Raw genomic sequence first — 16,599 nt, forward strand, 5'->3', positions numbered from 1 at the left:
GTGTCCTAGACTATGGCTTCTACACGTTTTTAAATGATTCATTGCAAAATGACATTGAAAAAGTGCGATAATACCGAAGAAGGCATGTTGAACAGTAACACGGCTAGAAATTTTTAAAATTACTATTGAGTACTTTTTTTTCACTATTTTTGTAAAATATTTGTATACTGAGAACACAGAACAAGTTGCCTAAGATTATTTTAGCAAAAATACAAAGACATATGTGTGAGGTAGCTTAGTGAGGAAATAAGGAGATGAGGTTGGAACTCAGAAACTTGTAAATTCTGCAGTTAATCCATCCCAGTGTGTGACCTTGGACACCCCCACTGACTTGCCTTTCCTCATATCCGCTGTAAAAGGAAATTCCAATGAGGAACCCCTTTAAAATAATAGCATCCAGTCTTAATTCCTAGTGAAAGAATGGGAGTGTTGCTACATTAGAGGATTTTACACAAATGAGTAGAAAAAAGGGAAAGTCAGAAATTTCCCTAATTATGAATCATATACATTAAAAGCTCTTTTAGAACAAAGACCCCTTCTTAAGACTGTGTATGTTTCATAAAATACTATTAACACACTCCAGACTCAATGAAGAAGCAAAAATTAGGATTCAGGAATGATATAATTGGCAAAATTTTATAAAAATGCTAGAAAAGCTGATAGGATTGAATTTTAAAATTTCATAGCTGGGTATAAAGACAGGTTCTGGACTTAGAGAATTTGGGGACCTAGTTAGAGCTACATTGCCCCATGAACTGCCCCTAATTCTTTGTGGGCAACCTCACCCATCTCTGGCTATCTGGTCTTACTGGGTGTGGTGACTGCACCTGTTTGAGGTTCCTTTTCAGTTCAGAAAGCTAAGGATTTCTGTCTCTATCTAATAGGACTACTTGAAAAACCAAGGAATTCTAAGAGATATCCAGGGGTCAAAACTTTGCGTTTCTCCATAGTTAGAATTCTAACAACTTTTCACAGTTCAGCAGTAATACAAACAGAAACTAGACTCTTAAGAGTAATGATACATCAGTAATTTGTTTTTATCTTTGTTTGTTTGTTTAGAGCTTAAAAAAGATCTAAACTTAGTTTTGTTAAGTCTTATGGCCATATGAATCCATACGAATGATAAGAAATAACGAGTGTGCAGGATTCTGTTGAGAAGGGTATCAGTACAGTTTAGCACTCTGAAATTTCTCCTATGCTGCCTAAGAATTAAGATGCATTAAACAAAACATCTATTTTGCTCAGGAAGAAATTTCTTTGAAACAGCAGCCATGATTAAATAAGAACCTTTTAATATTTGAAGTTATCTAAACTAGTCTGAGCATGCCAAGGTTCTTAACTGGTCCTTTAAAACTGTCTTTCATCTGCATACATAGTGGTAATATTGTGCTGCTGCAATCAGATTTATAAAGATTGCCACCTGCTGTTTGGAAAGCATTTTACATATCCATCTACAAAAAGATATTATACCTTATTTGCTAGCTTTCGTGATTTCAGGCACATTGAAAAATTATCATGTAAAACTATAAAAGCTTTTTAGATTTTATCATATACATATATTTTTTGGTATTTACCTTAAGGTTTACATTTTCCTCTTTTCCATGTGATTTAAAATCATCCCCAAATATGTAAATAGCATTTTTGAATTAAAATGAATTATTGAATCAGCTAAACAAATCACAAATTAGTGCTTGTACGGGGCAAAATATATACAGATACCATAAGCTTTTGAAAATATATCCTAGCCTTGTACCTTGATACAAATCACATTATCCTTCAAAATTATATATGACTATTAATTTCTACTATGCCTCTGCCTCTGTAGAGTAGAATAATTTTATCAAAATATAGGAGATTTTTAAAATATTCACCCTTCTTCCACTTTTCAATGTGCAACCATGTCATCTTCACATTTTTTTATCAAGAAAGGAGGATTTATAAGTAACTCAGTTTTCCACAATGGACTTGATTTATATACTGGTGTTGCATCTCAGTACAATTTTCTTCCCAGTAGTCAATATATATTCCTTATATGATTGGGAGCATAGCGTTCCCAATTTCTGTGATTATATTGCTCCAAATGTACACATTGACAATATAAACTGAGAACACTTTCAGAGTATCTTAGTAATTGCTAAGGCATCTTTTCTCATTTTGTCAATGACAAAGCCTTAACAAATGTTTCTTGTGAAACAATATGTTTTTTCTAGTATTATTTTTAGTACTGTTCATTCTTAATTTTTCTTCATCTTGCTGGAAACAACTAGTATTTATTTTTATGCTTCGCTTAATTTGAATACAAAACAAATTAATCAAGTTTGCCAAGAGACCCTCTTGTTGTCAAGAAGGATAAATATAATCTATGCACATCTTTGTAGGGATAATTAATGAAAATAATGATTAATCATCTGGATTTAATCAAAAGCTGTTATGACATCTACTGAAAATGGGAAATAAAAAATATTTTCCCATCAAGATTAGGATACTTCTTTACTGGTAATTAGATACAATAAAGGTATTAAAAAGAGCATCATTGACCAAAAATATGATATTGCCCCTTTCTTCAAAAGGAAAGAGAATTAGAGGGCTGGAAACATTATATTATTATTTTTTAAATACTTCTAGTTGAGGAATAAAGTAGCTACAGAGGACATAATTAAGTTGCCCAATTTTTAAATTGGTCAGACTCACCAAATAATGACTTAATGGATCTCAATCTCATTGTATACCCAAGCTTTGAGGGTTAAAATAGTACAAAGGTAATATAGATCCTCTAATTTTGTCACTTTGCTACCATGTGAAAAGGTTCTATTTTTTGGTCTTTTGTTTGATTGTTTTATTTCCCAGTACTCCTCTGGTTAATATCATTCCTAAGGCAGAGGTTACTGGTGTATTGGCCTATCTTAGTCCAGGCTATGCCGGGACTCTGTTCCCATGAAGGGTTTGCTCTTTGCCAAGACCAATTCCAGGATCCATGACTCTAGTCATTAGTTACTAAATTGGAACCTGCCAATCACAGGTAGATGTTTAACTTAATTTATATGTAAAATGTCCTTCTTGGGGTCCCACTGCTTTGTCTGCAAACGACAAGGTGAAACCTATAGGTTGAATGTGTTGAGAAAAACTTTGGGTTACACAGCTTTACCATGAGTGTGCACAGTTACAGCAATGTAGACCAGAGACAGAGCAATTATTGTGATATTTGACTCAAAATATTTATCCCAAAGGAAAGCAGCAGCAGTGTTATCAGCCCTCACTTGTCTTGCACATTGTGATGCATTTGTGTTAAAAGTCAGCGCCTGTAATATTGGCAACTGTAAGCCCTACTCCCCACCCCAGGAAAGCAACCATTCTGGAGTGACTATTCCTTGTCTCTGCATGTTTGCTCCCCAATAGGAGTATGACTTCTCTGGAGACCAAGAGAGGCATACATTTGGTTTCTGAGTCATTTTCTTTTTGTAGGAAGACTGAATCACAAAGCTTGCCTCCTTTGGGCTCCTATCTTCTCTGAGAGCCTCTCTATATTGTCCACGGCTGTGTTTCTCAAACCTTAGTGGACACAAGAATCACCCAGAGACTTCATTAAGATGGCGATTCCTGAGCCAAAGGCCCTCACCCCAAGGTTCTTATTCAGGAGGTCTGGCCCAGGCCTGGGAATCTGTATTTCTAACAAGCTCCCAGGTGATGGTGATGCTGCTGCCGATTACCCTTTGGATTGCACTGGCCTAGAGTAAAAATAAAGGAATAAATAAAAATAAATGCTAGAACTCACGCCAATGGCTGAACTTCAGCTCAATGGCTGAAAGTTGAGATAGATACCTCCAGAACAAGAGTGCGAATTGTATTTTACTCACACTTCATAAATAAGGAGGGCGTGTCTCTGGAATCAATTCATAATGAAAATGCAGGCCATACATTTCAAGTCTCCTTACCCAACTCATGTTTGAACCAAAATAAGATCCCTTTACAGCTGTCACTACCAGAAAAATAGGACTATTAACTTGTTGTGGACAAGGAAGGATGGTTTAGTCGGGGCTACTCAGTTGTATGGCCTTTCCTTGTTCCTGTTCTGTGGGGAGTAGGAGGAAGACCTGGGGTGTCTTGAAACCCATTTGATGTGAAGCCCCTCCACCCACCAGAACACAGATCTTCCGTAGCAGGAGTGCATCTTCACTGCCTCTGCCCTGCAAGGCTATGAGTGACTGTACACACTCACAAGCATATATCTGGGGCAGGGGGTGTCGGGAAGGTGAGCTGGGGTCTGAGCTCACATGGAATTACCTTCTTCTTAGCTCCCAGTTGGAAGAGTGGGAAATTAATCACTATCGATACAAATATTTTGTCTTTGTTAAAGACAAGTTTAATAAATCAGACTTCTAAATTGAGGGGACCACTTTATTTTAAGGCTAAATGTCATCATTATTGGAAATGCAAGTACGTAAGTGTAAAATTTAATCTTTTAAAGAGAAAAAATCATACTAGTCTACTGAAATATTCACATACCAGTTGACACCTGCTTTACCTTTTTTTTATATATATCACTAATAGTACATTTTAAAAGCTCCTATTCCTTTAGAATTTGGATCTTTTTGCTGTCAGAGGTTATGTGTGTACCCTGTAAGAAATTATGTTATTACCATTCAGTTTCCTTTTCTTTTCTTTCTTTCTTTTTTTTTTTTTTTTGTCTTTTTAGAGCCACACCAGCGTCATATGGAGGTTCCCAGACTAGCAGTCGAATTGGAGCTGTAGCTACCAGCCTATTTTACAGCCAAAGCAATGCCAGATCCAAGCCACATCTGTGGCCTACACCGCAGCTCACAGCAATGCCAGATCCTTAACCCACTGAGCAAGGCCAGGGATCAAACCCAAGTCCTCATGGATGCTAGTCAGATTTGTTTCTGCTGATTCACCATAGGAACGCCACCTGTTCACTTTTAAAAGGTTAGGGCAACTATTTCACTGAATATTTTTGGATGTAGAAAGTAATGTCACACCCAAATGTTCACACCAGCCATTCACCAGAAACCAGCCCCTGAGTCCAGTGGTTCCAGTAGGTGGTACTAGGTATTGACATTTTCATCCCGTGTCCACCTTGTTCTTGCTCAGTCACGTCAAATACGTTCCCAGAAGTGGGGAAATAAATTAGAACCTGAAGGTCCCCCGTAGGGAGAGAGGCCAACCTGGTGCTTAACCAGCCTCGAAAGAAGCATCCTATCCTCTTGAAAAGTTGGAGTATCAGGTCTTGGTCTAGCCCTCAGTTCTGCAGCAAATCAGCTCAGTGTGAAAGGCAGAATTAAGAAGAACCACTGGGGTCTGGAATAATCAATGTGTATGCCAGACAGTACTCTATGTCTGTTATTCCAACTGGTTGCTATCGAGATAATTATTATTATAATTCACCTTATCAGATTGCTCATCAGCTGAGACTTGGAGAAAACTCTCAAACCTTCCACTACAGCAAAAACTTAAAAAAGCAATTTGGTATAATCTATATTACTCTACTTGGATTCATTTAGAAATATTTGGCCATTTGCTGATCATTCTCAAATTGAAATAGAAAACTTAAGCAGCACTTTTTTCTTTTACTATTTTTTAAAAAAATTTTCCTTTCAGTCCATGTTGTTTTTACAGTAAAAAAAAAAATGCGTATTTTATGAATCACTTAATTTTTTGCAATTAATAAAATGAAAATTAATACAATTAGTAAACTCCTTTTGGGGTTTAAGATTTCCCAAGACACATAACCTGAACATTGGACCTTGACATTTCTCAACCCTACTAAATTCCATTCCCTCATATATCCTGATGCGTGAATGACCCTGAGATCCTACCCTTGGTGCTTGGCTCGCTTTATCTCTCTCTCCAACTGTCATCACCTAACAGACCTTTCCAGCTGAGGTATCACATGGGACAGTATGCCGCCAGGAGAGCTTTTCTGTCTGAAGTAGCTTCTCCTTCCTTCCCACCATTTCCTAGTGGGGGATTCCACATCCTTCCAGTCTTTGACTGGTGGCCCTGCCTTCTCCCCCAGCCACCACTTCCCAGTGGTGGGAAAGAGCTGGGCTGTGGGGTCAAACCAAGGTTGGCTTGGGCCTCAGTGTCTTCATATATAAAGTGGGATAGTAACACATGCCTCAGAGGATTGTTTCAAGGATGAAATGATAAAACACAGTTTCAAAATAATTAGCCAATTAGAATTGTTGATGGCAGGCGTGATCCTCTTTGTTTGCTACCCAAATTGGGGCAATACCCATGTTTTCTAATCTCTTCCACGCAGGTTTTTATCTGATGATTCTCCCCATCCATGGCCTCTGCCATGTGATTCACTTATCAGAAACTTCCGTGGCTTCTTGTTACTTGCCCAGCTTAATGCATACTGAGATCCCAGGATGCTAGGGTCCCCATCATTGGTTCATTTACATATATGGCCGGTATCTCTATATAGAGCAATGGAGCAGATGCAGTCTCTGGTTCCTAGACTTGGAGGCACCTATTCTGTCCTTTCTCTGTTGCTTGCCCTCCAATGCTCCAGCACTCCGCTTGTAACCTGGCTCTGCCATCTTCACCTACTGAAATAGGAGCATCTTGGAAGCCCAGTCCATTAAAAGCTGTCTCCTCACTTAGTCATTCTTTCTCCCACAATCATATGAATTCTCTTTCTTTTTTGAACCCCTGAAAACTTGCTTTGTGCTTCCCTAATTATATATTATTATATTTTATTATATGTATATAATTATATATATAATTATATCTCATAGCTACAGAATTCCAGCTTATTTCAGATGAGCTATATATTTTCAGCTTCCCTAGCCCTCCCCTACTCTGCCCTGAACCTAGGCGAGCATTACAGGTCCTTAGGTACATAGCCTTTTTTTTTTTTTTTTTCTTTTGTCTTTTTGCCATTTCTTGGGCTGCTCCTGCTGCATATGGAGGTTCCAAGGCTAGGGTTGAATTGGAGCTATAGCTGCTGGCCTACACCAGAGCCACAGCAACACGGGATCCAAGCCGCTTCTGTGACCTACACCACAGCTCACGGCAACGCCAGATCCTTAACCCACTGAGCAAGGCCAGGGATCGAACCCACAACCTCATGGTTCCTAGTCGGATTCACCAACCACTGAGCCACGACGGGAACTCCCATAGCCTTTTCATAAATGGTATAACTGGAAAATGAAATCATTTATATAAAAGCTTATAAGTTTCAAAATGACTATGATAGTAATGGTATGATCTTTTACTCTTTTAAAATGCTAGTAGTTTACTTCATTAGAATTTGAATGGACATTTTGAGCACCTACACTGTTTCTAATTTTTAATTAAAATTTGTGGCATGATCCTTCCTTCTTTGGATAGAGATCATTGAATTGTTAGAGGTAAGAAAAACATATACGTTTCTATAGCAACTTACCCAGGAAGCTGTGACCAGTGGCCTTCAGCCCGGAGTACTCTTGCCCATTTGCTCCATGTGCTGTGACCTGTTATTTTAAGATAATATTAAAAAGGCAAGTAAACACAATTCTCCACGACAAATCTCAAGCAGCCCCCAGTATAAAACTGTCTCACTAAAGGATAGTAAATAGTTACTTGGAAATTATTCCTCACAATTAATGTTAGCTGTCTTTTTTGTTGTTAGTTAACTTTGTTAACAGGCTAGAACAACCTTGTCTGTTAAGGTGAAATATAGAATTAAAATAATAATTCAGAATTTTGGGGGTGTGTTTGTATAACACACTGTCAGACTAAGTACTCAAACGAGCTATACATAGTTTATGAATGAATTTAAAGATCGTGGTTTGCTGACTTCCAGAGTTAGAACCAATTTTTGCAAAATGCATAAATACTTATTTTACCACTGCAACACATGCTTAGAGACAGTGTAACATGTCTCAGAAAATGCTCTGAGAGAGCTGTTTGATTGACCACCTCCTCACTGAATGGTTTCTCTATGCCTTGTTTCCCCACATATTTATAGTGATGATAATAATTGCATCCACTTTAAAGGTCGTTATGACAATTATTTGAATTAAAATATTCAATACTCTTAGAAGATTACCTAATTCATAGTAACATGTAAAGACTACTGTCGTAACTATATTCTTTCAATTTGAGACTGATAACTATCATTCTCCATATAAGGAAGGTTATTATGAAACACATTTGATACAACCTCCCCCCCTTTTTTGCCTCAGACCTTAGCATCACTGTGAATTCTTCACATGTTGCGTAGGTTCCACCACTGAAATTCTGAAATTAGAGCTTGTTGGTGAGCACAGAGGCTGAAACTGTTTCATTTACCTCTGCACCCCTCAGTACTGGGGGTTCCCAAACATAAAGAATTAATGAATTACCAGCAAGTGAAATTTGAAATGTGGGGTTGTACAGAGTGCAGATTTTTTTTTTTCTGCATGCAGTTCTACAGTTTAGAATTGATTTCTCTTTAATGCTGAAATTCTAGCATAAGTAGTGAAAACTAATTTTCCACATCAAATTGATTTAAGCCCTGTATAATTTTTGCTATTTTTAAGAGACAGGAAATCAGTTTGAATAGACAGATTAACTGCTAATCACTAGGTAATTGCTGCCTTGTTTTAAGGGAGCATAATCACTACATACTTGTGCCTTGAAATACAGTTGTGTCTTACAGATAGGTCTTTATATCTTTGCACTAGTGGGAGCAAGCCAAGGGATCTTTCAGCTGATGAACAGAGTTGTGGTTCCATTTTGCTGAAGCATAAAAAAGCAAGTGCCTCATATTGCTGCACAATAATATGTTTTTATTTTGAACACAGGAGCATGGCCTCAACTAATTATATATTTTCTAATTTACAAAATACACACAGGTAGCATTAAACAGAAAAAAATAGTAGCACGAATCTCGATCTCCAGCTTTTGTTCCTCTCCCGAGCTTTCATTCCATACACCAACCAGCTTTATGATGATGCCGAGATGCAGTCAGATAGCTCAGACTCAAATTGATTTTCATCATCTTCTCTTCCAAGCCATGTCCTCCTGGGTAGAGCACACCAGACTTCTTCCTGGAAACCTGTTACATCTCTTTTTCTCTCTCTTCCTCACCTCCTACAGGATGTGTAGGATGGCTCAGCCCATCCTTCCTCCTAAGCAGATTTGGAATCCACCCACTTCCCGCTGCCACTTCCTGTGAAGCCACAACACTTCTTCCCCAGGTACACCCTTTAGACTGTCACAGGCTTCCTCCCTGCCCTTGGCCTCACGTTCCTTCAAACCACTCTCCAAACTTCAGGGACACCATCCAAAGCACTACAATAATTTTCCCTTGCCCTTAAGTTCAAGCTTCCAGTCTATTTCATCCTTTTCACCTCCTCCTTTGCCTGCAGTAATTCCCCTCTCCTCATCCCTAGCTTTGCTGGCCCTTCTGGAATGTTCCCAGGTTCTTGGATGTACTGGGCTCTCCTTGCACCAGGGTCTTGCCACACAATGTTCCAGGGGCCCACTTTCCCATCCCTGTGGGTTGACTCCTTGTCCTTGACAACTCAACTTGGACATCCTTGTGGAAATACTCCGCTGATGAGTGCCCCCTAAGGTGCTCCAAGAACAGCCAGGACTCCTCAGCTCTTAGTGGGAGCCCTGCTGCACTGGAATTTCTCATCCTTCCTCACCCTCACCATCTTGAGTTGAAAGGCCCTGACTATTCTAGTTCATTTATTTTTTCATTTTTTAAAGTTTTATTGATGTATATTTGATCTACAATGTTGTAATAATTTTTGCTGTACAACAAAGTGATTCAGCTATACATACACAGATTCTTTTTTTATGTGCAGTATTTACCAAGGAGACTGAGACATGATGGCTGTTCAGTAAACGTTTGTAGAATCAATGAATTCCATTTCTGCCACTGAGGAGACCCCAGAAAGTTTCTCACTCTTGGGGACTTCATAAACCTTAGATGGAAGAAAATAAGTTATCTTTTAAATATCCAGGCTGTTTCACTTGTGGTGGGAGCATACATAGACCTGTTTTCTGAAGTAAGTTATTTTTTTAAGATTTAATCTTCAAAGATGCCAAATCACCTTTGATGAAATATTTAAAGCAGCTGCGGGATTTGGCATTCCTTCTAAAAAGCTGAAAATCCTGGACCGATTTGCAGCTTTGAATCTCAGATTCCCCTGTCATCTTCCTTTCTTATCATTTGTGTACTGAGTTTCTGTCTACAAGAAGCACGATGAATCCAAACCTTCACAAATTTATAGAGAAGAAAACCAAGTTCGGTGACCTCTCTAGGTTGAAAACATTACTGGTTTTTTTTTTTGGGGGGGGGTCTGATTGACTTATACCATAGTGATTGCCACTGGTAAATGGGAATTGATACTTGAGTGCTGTAGTTGCAAAAAGAAATACTTAATCAGCTTCTTTCTTAACCAGTTAGGTTGTATGTGTATGCACGTCACAACAGCGGATTCTGAATAGAATCCCCTGGACCATTAGGCACAGCCCTACAAGGTCCACTTTAGTAAATACCTGATACTATGAAAACCCATTTTGGCTAATATGTAGGAAAACTGTAGTAGCTAACTTCCCTCTCTTATTGCTCCTAAGTGAACACTGCTACTTAGTGCTTGCCTATTTTTCTCTCTCTCCCTCTCTCTCTCCCTCTTTCTCTCTCTCTCTCTCTCTCTCTCTCTCTCTCTCTCTCTCCCTCTCTCTCTCTCCCTCTCTCTCTCTCTCTCTCTCCCTCTCTCTCTCTCTCTCTCTCTCTCTCTCTCGCACACACACACACCATCCTCATTCTCGGTAAATAGATCTTTTGAATGTATTTGGTACTTTTCGGTTTTTAAAAAAAGTGTGTCTATAGGTATCTGCTCTCATTTGCCAGACCTGTGAGTACTATGTGCTCTAAGAATGAAACAAAACAGAAAAATCCTTTCTTCATGGTGCTCACGTTACAGCAGGAGGATGCAAAACATAAAAATAAAAACTAAGTATGGTGGGGCAGAGGAAGCAGTGGGAGTGTGGGGCAGTCAGGCCATCTCCGAGAAAGGGCTGGAAGGTAGTGAAAGGGAGCCAGGCAGGTGTTTGGGGAGGGGAAGGAAGGATATCCTGGGCAGAAAGAACAGTGCACAAGCTCTGGGGTGGGGTCTTCGTGGAGCTGGAGAAGCTCAGGGGGCAGTGAGTGTGGAAAGTGGGAGCTGAGGAAGGGGCCAGATTGAAGAGCTTTGTAACTGGCGCTCCTTTGATCATTCAATGTTGTACTTACATGAGGAGAAGAAATGTTTCCCCAAGTAGTATACCTTTAAGAAAATCGAGCACATGCACACTACTATAAAAATACATACATAAATACATAAAATAGATGACTAACCAGGGTTTACTGTATAGCATGGGTAGGTCCACTCAATGTTTGGTAATAACCTATATGTGGAAAAAGAATGGATATGTATATGTACAACTGATTGACTTAGCTGTAAATTTGAAACTAATACAACATTGTAAATCAACTATATTCTAATAATTTTTTTTTAAAAAAAAGAAAATAATTTAAAACAAAACAACAGCAAATAAAGGAAACCTTCTACCCACCTTGATCTTAACCTCATCTGTGTCAGGTGTGGGCCTGGTAAACTTTTCACCCTGTTGGCTCACCCATGCCATCTAGTGGTTAACGCTTGCAATTACCAGATTTTCTGATCACTGGGTGGAGGGGAGCAGGGTGCTGAGGATGGGAGTAGCTTTTGGCAGAATTACAAAGGGTTTGAAAAGCTTTCTGAAACATTACAGGGAAGTGAAAAAATCTGGGGGGCAGATTACTTCTTCATTGATTTATGTCAAGACTGAATCAGGAAATAAAACCCAAAAAGCTATAGTAACAAATTTCATGGAATATATTTCAAATTTCATAAATGGAACTGAAGAAAATTTGAGATTGTAAACAGAAAAAAAAAATACAAGTGAGGCAAAAAATTACAAAGGAAGAATTAATCAGAGTTCTGCCATGGCATAGTGAGTTAAGAATTCAACTGCAGCGCCTGTATCACTGCTGAGGTATGGGTTCCATCTCCAGCCTGGTGCAGTAGGATGGAGGATCCAGCATTGCTTGGATTCAATCTGACCTCACTCAGGAACTTCCATATGCCATGGGCGCAACCTTAAAAAAAAAAAAGTTAATGAGAAAGACAATGAGCAGAAGTTGGATAGATAGATTTAAAAAGATCATGTCATAGTAATGTTAGATTAATTATTGCTATAGCTTTATTTAAAAATAGACTAGCTTTATGTAGAATTCAACTATGGATTGAACTCTGCATGATATATTTTGTGAGTTTTCATATGTATTATAATTTTCTTTTCCATATTCTATAGTAGTTGGGTTGACATTTACAGAAACACAATCATCTGTTACAGTGTTGTCCAACATGGTAGCTATCAAAATTTAAACCTACATTAATTAAAATTAGATGAAATGTAGAATTTGGTTCACAGTCTTGCCACATTTCCAGTACTTAATAGCCATAATTACTAGAAGCCACCATATTGGACAGTGAAATTCCCACTTCTATCACTGCAGAAAGTTCTCCTGGACAGTGCCTATTTATTACATTATTTCCTCAGCAACAATGATAAACTCAACAGACAGGTATGGTATCACTGTATGCTGCACACCATAGCAGTCCATTACAGTAGATTAGAAATAAAGTAAAACATAGTCTCCTAAACGACAAAACTTAGGAATTAAGGAGGCCCACACCCATAACCAAATGTTTTCCATCCATTGTGAGAAAAAGACATGTGTTTGGAGGCATGTGTAGGGAAGGATTGCAGAAGCACATTCATTGACAATCCTGCAGGTTGCTTCTTCTTTTGTAGACGTAATTCCTGGTGGGTGTCCATGGAAGCAAGCCATTGCCTTCATGGCACACTACTGTGTCCTCATTTTGAGGATGAGGCTGTGGCGTATTTTCTCCTAGTCTGGCCATGTCCCCCTGTGTTGATAATGTGAAGGTGTTCCTTAGGACAGCCCAGTGTCATTTTTATACCCAGCCCACATAGCCTTCCCTGAAGCTTGGAGTTTTTCCTGGAGATCACTGGGTGGGAGCTTGTAGAAAAACAAACTAACAAGGAGGATAGAGATCATTTTAAGTAGAGGACATAGGTTTTGAAAAGTCAGGGAAATATAAGTTGGTATGGATTTTCTGAAGGATGGCAGTTAATCTGGGTGGCTGGTGTGTGGGAGAATAAATTTGAATCATACTTGCAGGGTGAGGTTAGGGCTTGCTGGCAGGACCCTTTTCATCACAGCAAGCACAGTTATCTTTATTCTCTCAGTCCTAGAGAAACATGGAAAGTTTTACACAGCAAGTTATGGGATTAATCTTCATTTTAGAAATCACTTTTTTGATGTTGCATAAAAATTGCATTGAAGAAGAAAGATGCTAGAGAACAATAGCGCTTTACACCCAGTCCTTCTACTCATAAATCATGCATCCTACTGGACCTCTTCAGTCCTCATCTCCCACATGTCTTAGTCTACCTCCTATATTTACCTTGTGTCTACCTACTTGTCTTTATCATGTATCCAACCATCCTATCTAAAGCCATCACCACTTCAGGGCTGAAGATCTGTACTCACCTCCTCTGTGGTCTTACTCCCCATCTCTTTTACCTACAGAAAACTCAACCTCTTAAAATTAAAAATAGAATCGTGTCAATTCTCTTTTCAAACTCTACGCTCTAGCCCATCACTCCACACTCCTCCTCATCTTTTCCCTCCTGCAGCACTGGTCTCAACACTCTTTGTTGCTTCCAGGCCTTTGCATTTCTTGTTCTTTCTCCCTGGTGCATGTACTGCATCTCACAAAGCCATTCTCAGTTAAGTGTTACTTCCTCCATTAAACCCTCTTTAACTCTTCAGATTTATATTGAAGCATCACCCTGTCATCCTTGCACTCCAGTAATGGCATGTTCACCTGACTTCTACCTTCTTTCTTTGATTCAAAACTCTGGGAGGTAGAAAGTGCTTCTTTCTCAAACCCATTGCTTTTCGCTGAAATAAGGAAGCATATAGGTAAATGCATGAATGTACTAATGAAGCTGTTTCCATAATCCAGACAGGGCAGGATGAATGCCTGGGTAAGTGTAGGCAGTAGAATCATGGACAGTCAGGAGGAAGAGAAGGATGAGTAGAAGATGAACCTGATGGTTTTAACTGTGGGTAGAAGATCATTAACAGAATTAGGAAACACATTACGAAGAAAAGTGGTTGGAGTTCAAGAGTGTGCAAATTGTCTTTGAGATCTCCTTGATGTCAGCCAGGAAAAAATGTCACCCAACAGTTGGATATGCCAGTCCACGGAAAAACACCTGAACCAAAGAAATTCGTGGTACCAGCACCTTACTGAAGGTGGAGGTCAAGGTAACAAAGAGGGTGTAGAGGAGTCAGGATTCTTGAATCCAGTGCTGCTGATACTCCACCAGCCCCAACACCTTAGACAAGCTCCCTTTTCCAGGGCCTTTGTATCCTCATCCATAAAGAGTAAGGAGACAAAATAGGTGATTTTCAATATCAGTTGAAAATCACTTCTAAATGCCCACGAGTTTAAACCACTCATCTTATCTCAGGTAATTATAAAGTAAATACTATTTCAAGGTAGCAATGCCTCAAATTGCATTCTTCACTGACTGACAAACGTAGTGTGTTCTAATGAGTTCATAAATTTCGAAGTAGTAATAGTAATAATAAGAATAGTAATAGTAATAATAATAGAATGAGATTAGCATAGATTAAAGAGAATCTTGCCCCCAAAGGAAGAAATTTCTCCCCAGATATCACACTCCTGTGTATCTTAGGTACTTATTATTTTGTAGCTTCTTATTTATTTACTAAAGTTATTTCTATAACTATATAGTCATTAATTTAGTTATTCAACTTTGAACAACTTCTGTGTACCAGATACACCTTTAAGTGCAAGTAACAGAAATGAGAGGACCAAACATCCCAGGTAAGCCATGAAGACAAATATTTGAGCATAGAAATGGCAATGATATGTGAAAGCACGGCAGTAGGTGTATCTGGCAAAAGGATTAATATCTTCTTTCTAGGAGCAAAGTGTCAGGTTTAATACAATAGATAGATATTTTTTTGCTGAATTCTTTGGCTTCCCATTAACATATTTCTGGTATGCATCTGTTATTGTTGAAATTCCCTTTAACTTTCTTACCTTGGTAATTAAATTTGACCTTATTAAAAAGAATAGGGCCAGAAGATAAAATCCATTTATTTTTGTATGATATAGTATAATTGGCATCATTGCTCTTATATGAACAAATAAAAAAGTTATATATTTTTTGCCCTTTATGTTTATTTACTCTTAACACCTATGGCTGACAATTCTAGTATGGCTTTCAGTTTCTTAGAAATCACTTTACTGTAGAACATCCCAAAGTATTATGAATATTGGTGAATATTGGAACAATTTTTTATGCATGTGCTTGAATATAATGTTCAATTTATAGGCAAATCCAAATGGCTCTTTTAAAAAGCCTACACAGTAAGCCCTTTCCAAAGAAAGTACATTTCTGTGAAGATTTTGTAGATAATGAAATGAAAGCTAGTGGTTTGTTTATGAAGACATCTCTGACATTTCAGTAAACAATATACTTTGAAGAAAATGAAAGCTCTCTGCAGTCAGAGAGGTGTGTTTTAGGATTGCTTATTGCCGATATTTAAAAAATAAACACTGCTGGCATTCAAGTTCCTCTGTTTTAAATTGCAGCACCTTATGAAATATGCCCAGAGGATTATCTGATGTCGATGGTGTGGAAAAGGACTCCAGCAGGCGACTTGGCCTTTAATCAGTGCCCCCTGAATGCCACAGGTAAAGTAGGATGTCCTCCCCAACCCAAACTATTGCTGCCATCCAATGGCAGCATGCCACACTTTGTCCTGTATCTGCAGATAAATCTGTCCAATAAGCAATGAATAAAACAATTTTAGTAAAGGGCTTCCTAAGTGGAGCCAATAAAGAGACCTAGAAAATATTGCTGATGTGGTGGTTTCTCAGTGTGACTAATATGCATCGTAAAGATAATCACAATGATAATTTCATATGCATGTTTGTTTAAAACACGAAAATGTACCAACTCAGGTTTTCAGCCCACCTTCCAGCCTCCCTGTCGTAAAGCTCTCTCTTCTTTGTGACTCGCAGGCACCGCTAGCAGACGCTGCTCGCTCAGTCTTCACGGAGTGGCCTTCTGGGAACAGCCGAGCTTTGCAAGATGCATATCAAATGAGTACAGACACTTGCGGCATTCAGTAGGTGCAAAGCCAGCTTTAGTACTTGCTCTGTTTATTTTTTGCTAATGATCACTGTGTGAGAATTTAATCTTCTGCTATACAATCAAATCAGTAAAATCTCTGGAAAAAAAAGATGCCTGAAGGCAAAAAGACTGTGATAGGAAGCTAATTTTTATAAGTCAGTGCTCAACTGTTTTGTTCCTAGGATTTGGGTTTTTATGGCTCCTGCTATTTAAAGGAAAGAATTCCTTGTCTAATGGGGGAAAGGCCTGGATAAAATCTGTTATTCAGGTTTACTTATAAGAGTTAAACTATATGTCATGATTGGCACA

General features: G+C 38.5%; 1 protein-coding gene across 25 annotated transcripts in view; it reads left to right on the forward strand.

Moving 5' to 3' along the window:
- ADGRB3 (adhesion G protein-coupled receptor B3) overlaps positions 1-16,599 on the forward strand; it is a 732,591-nt gene that overhangs the window by 330,251 nt on the left and 385,741 nt on the right. For 22 of the 25 annotated variants that reach the window (XM_021072833.2, XM_021072856.2, XM_021072841.2 and 19 more), the window contains 2 exons: positions 15,747-15,848; positions 16,179-16,285. In XM_021072833.2, the coding sequence (XP_020928492.1) occupies positions 15,747-15,848; positions 16,179-16,285 (209 nt within the window). Of the gene's footprint in view, positions 1-15,746; positions 15,849-16,178; positions 16,290-16,599 lie in introns of all 25 variants that reach the window. The other 3 variants (XM_084958667.1, XM_084958659.1, XM_084958670.1) reach the window with 1 other exon arrangement.

This window comes from Sus scrofa, chromosome 1 (assembly GCF_054392235.1).
Source record: "Sus scrofa isolate SSC_HxYL_T2T_F1_AM1 chromosome 1, Sscrofa_HxYL_maternal_Yorkshire_Landrace_v2.0, whole genome shotgun sequence".
Taxonomy (NCBI): domain Eukaryota; kingdom Metazoa; phylum Chordata; class Mammalia; order Artiodactyla; family Suidae; genus Sus; species Sus scrofa.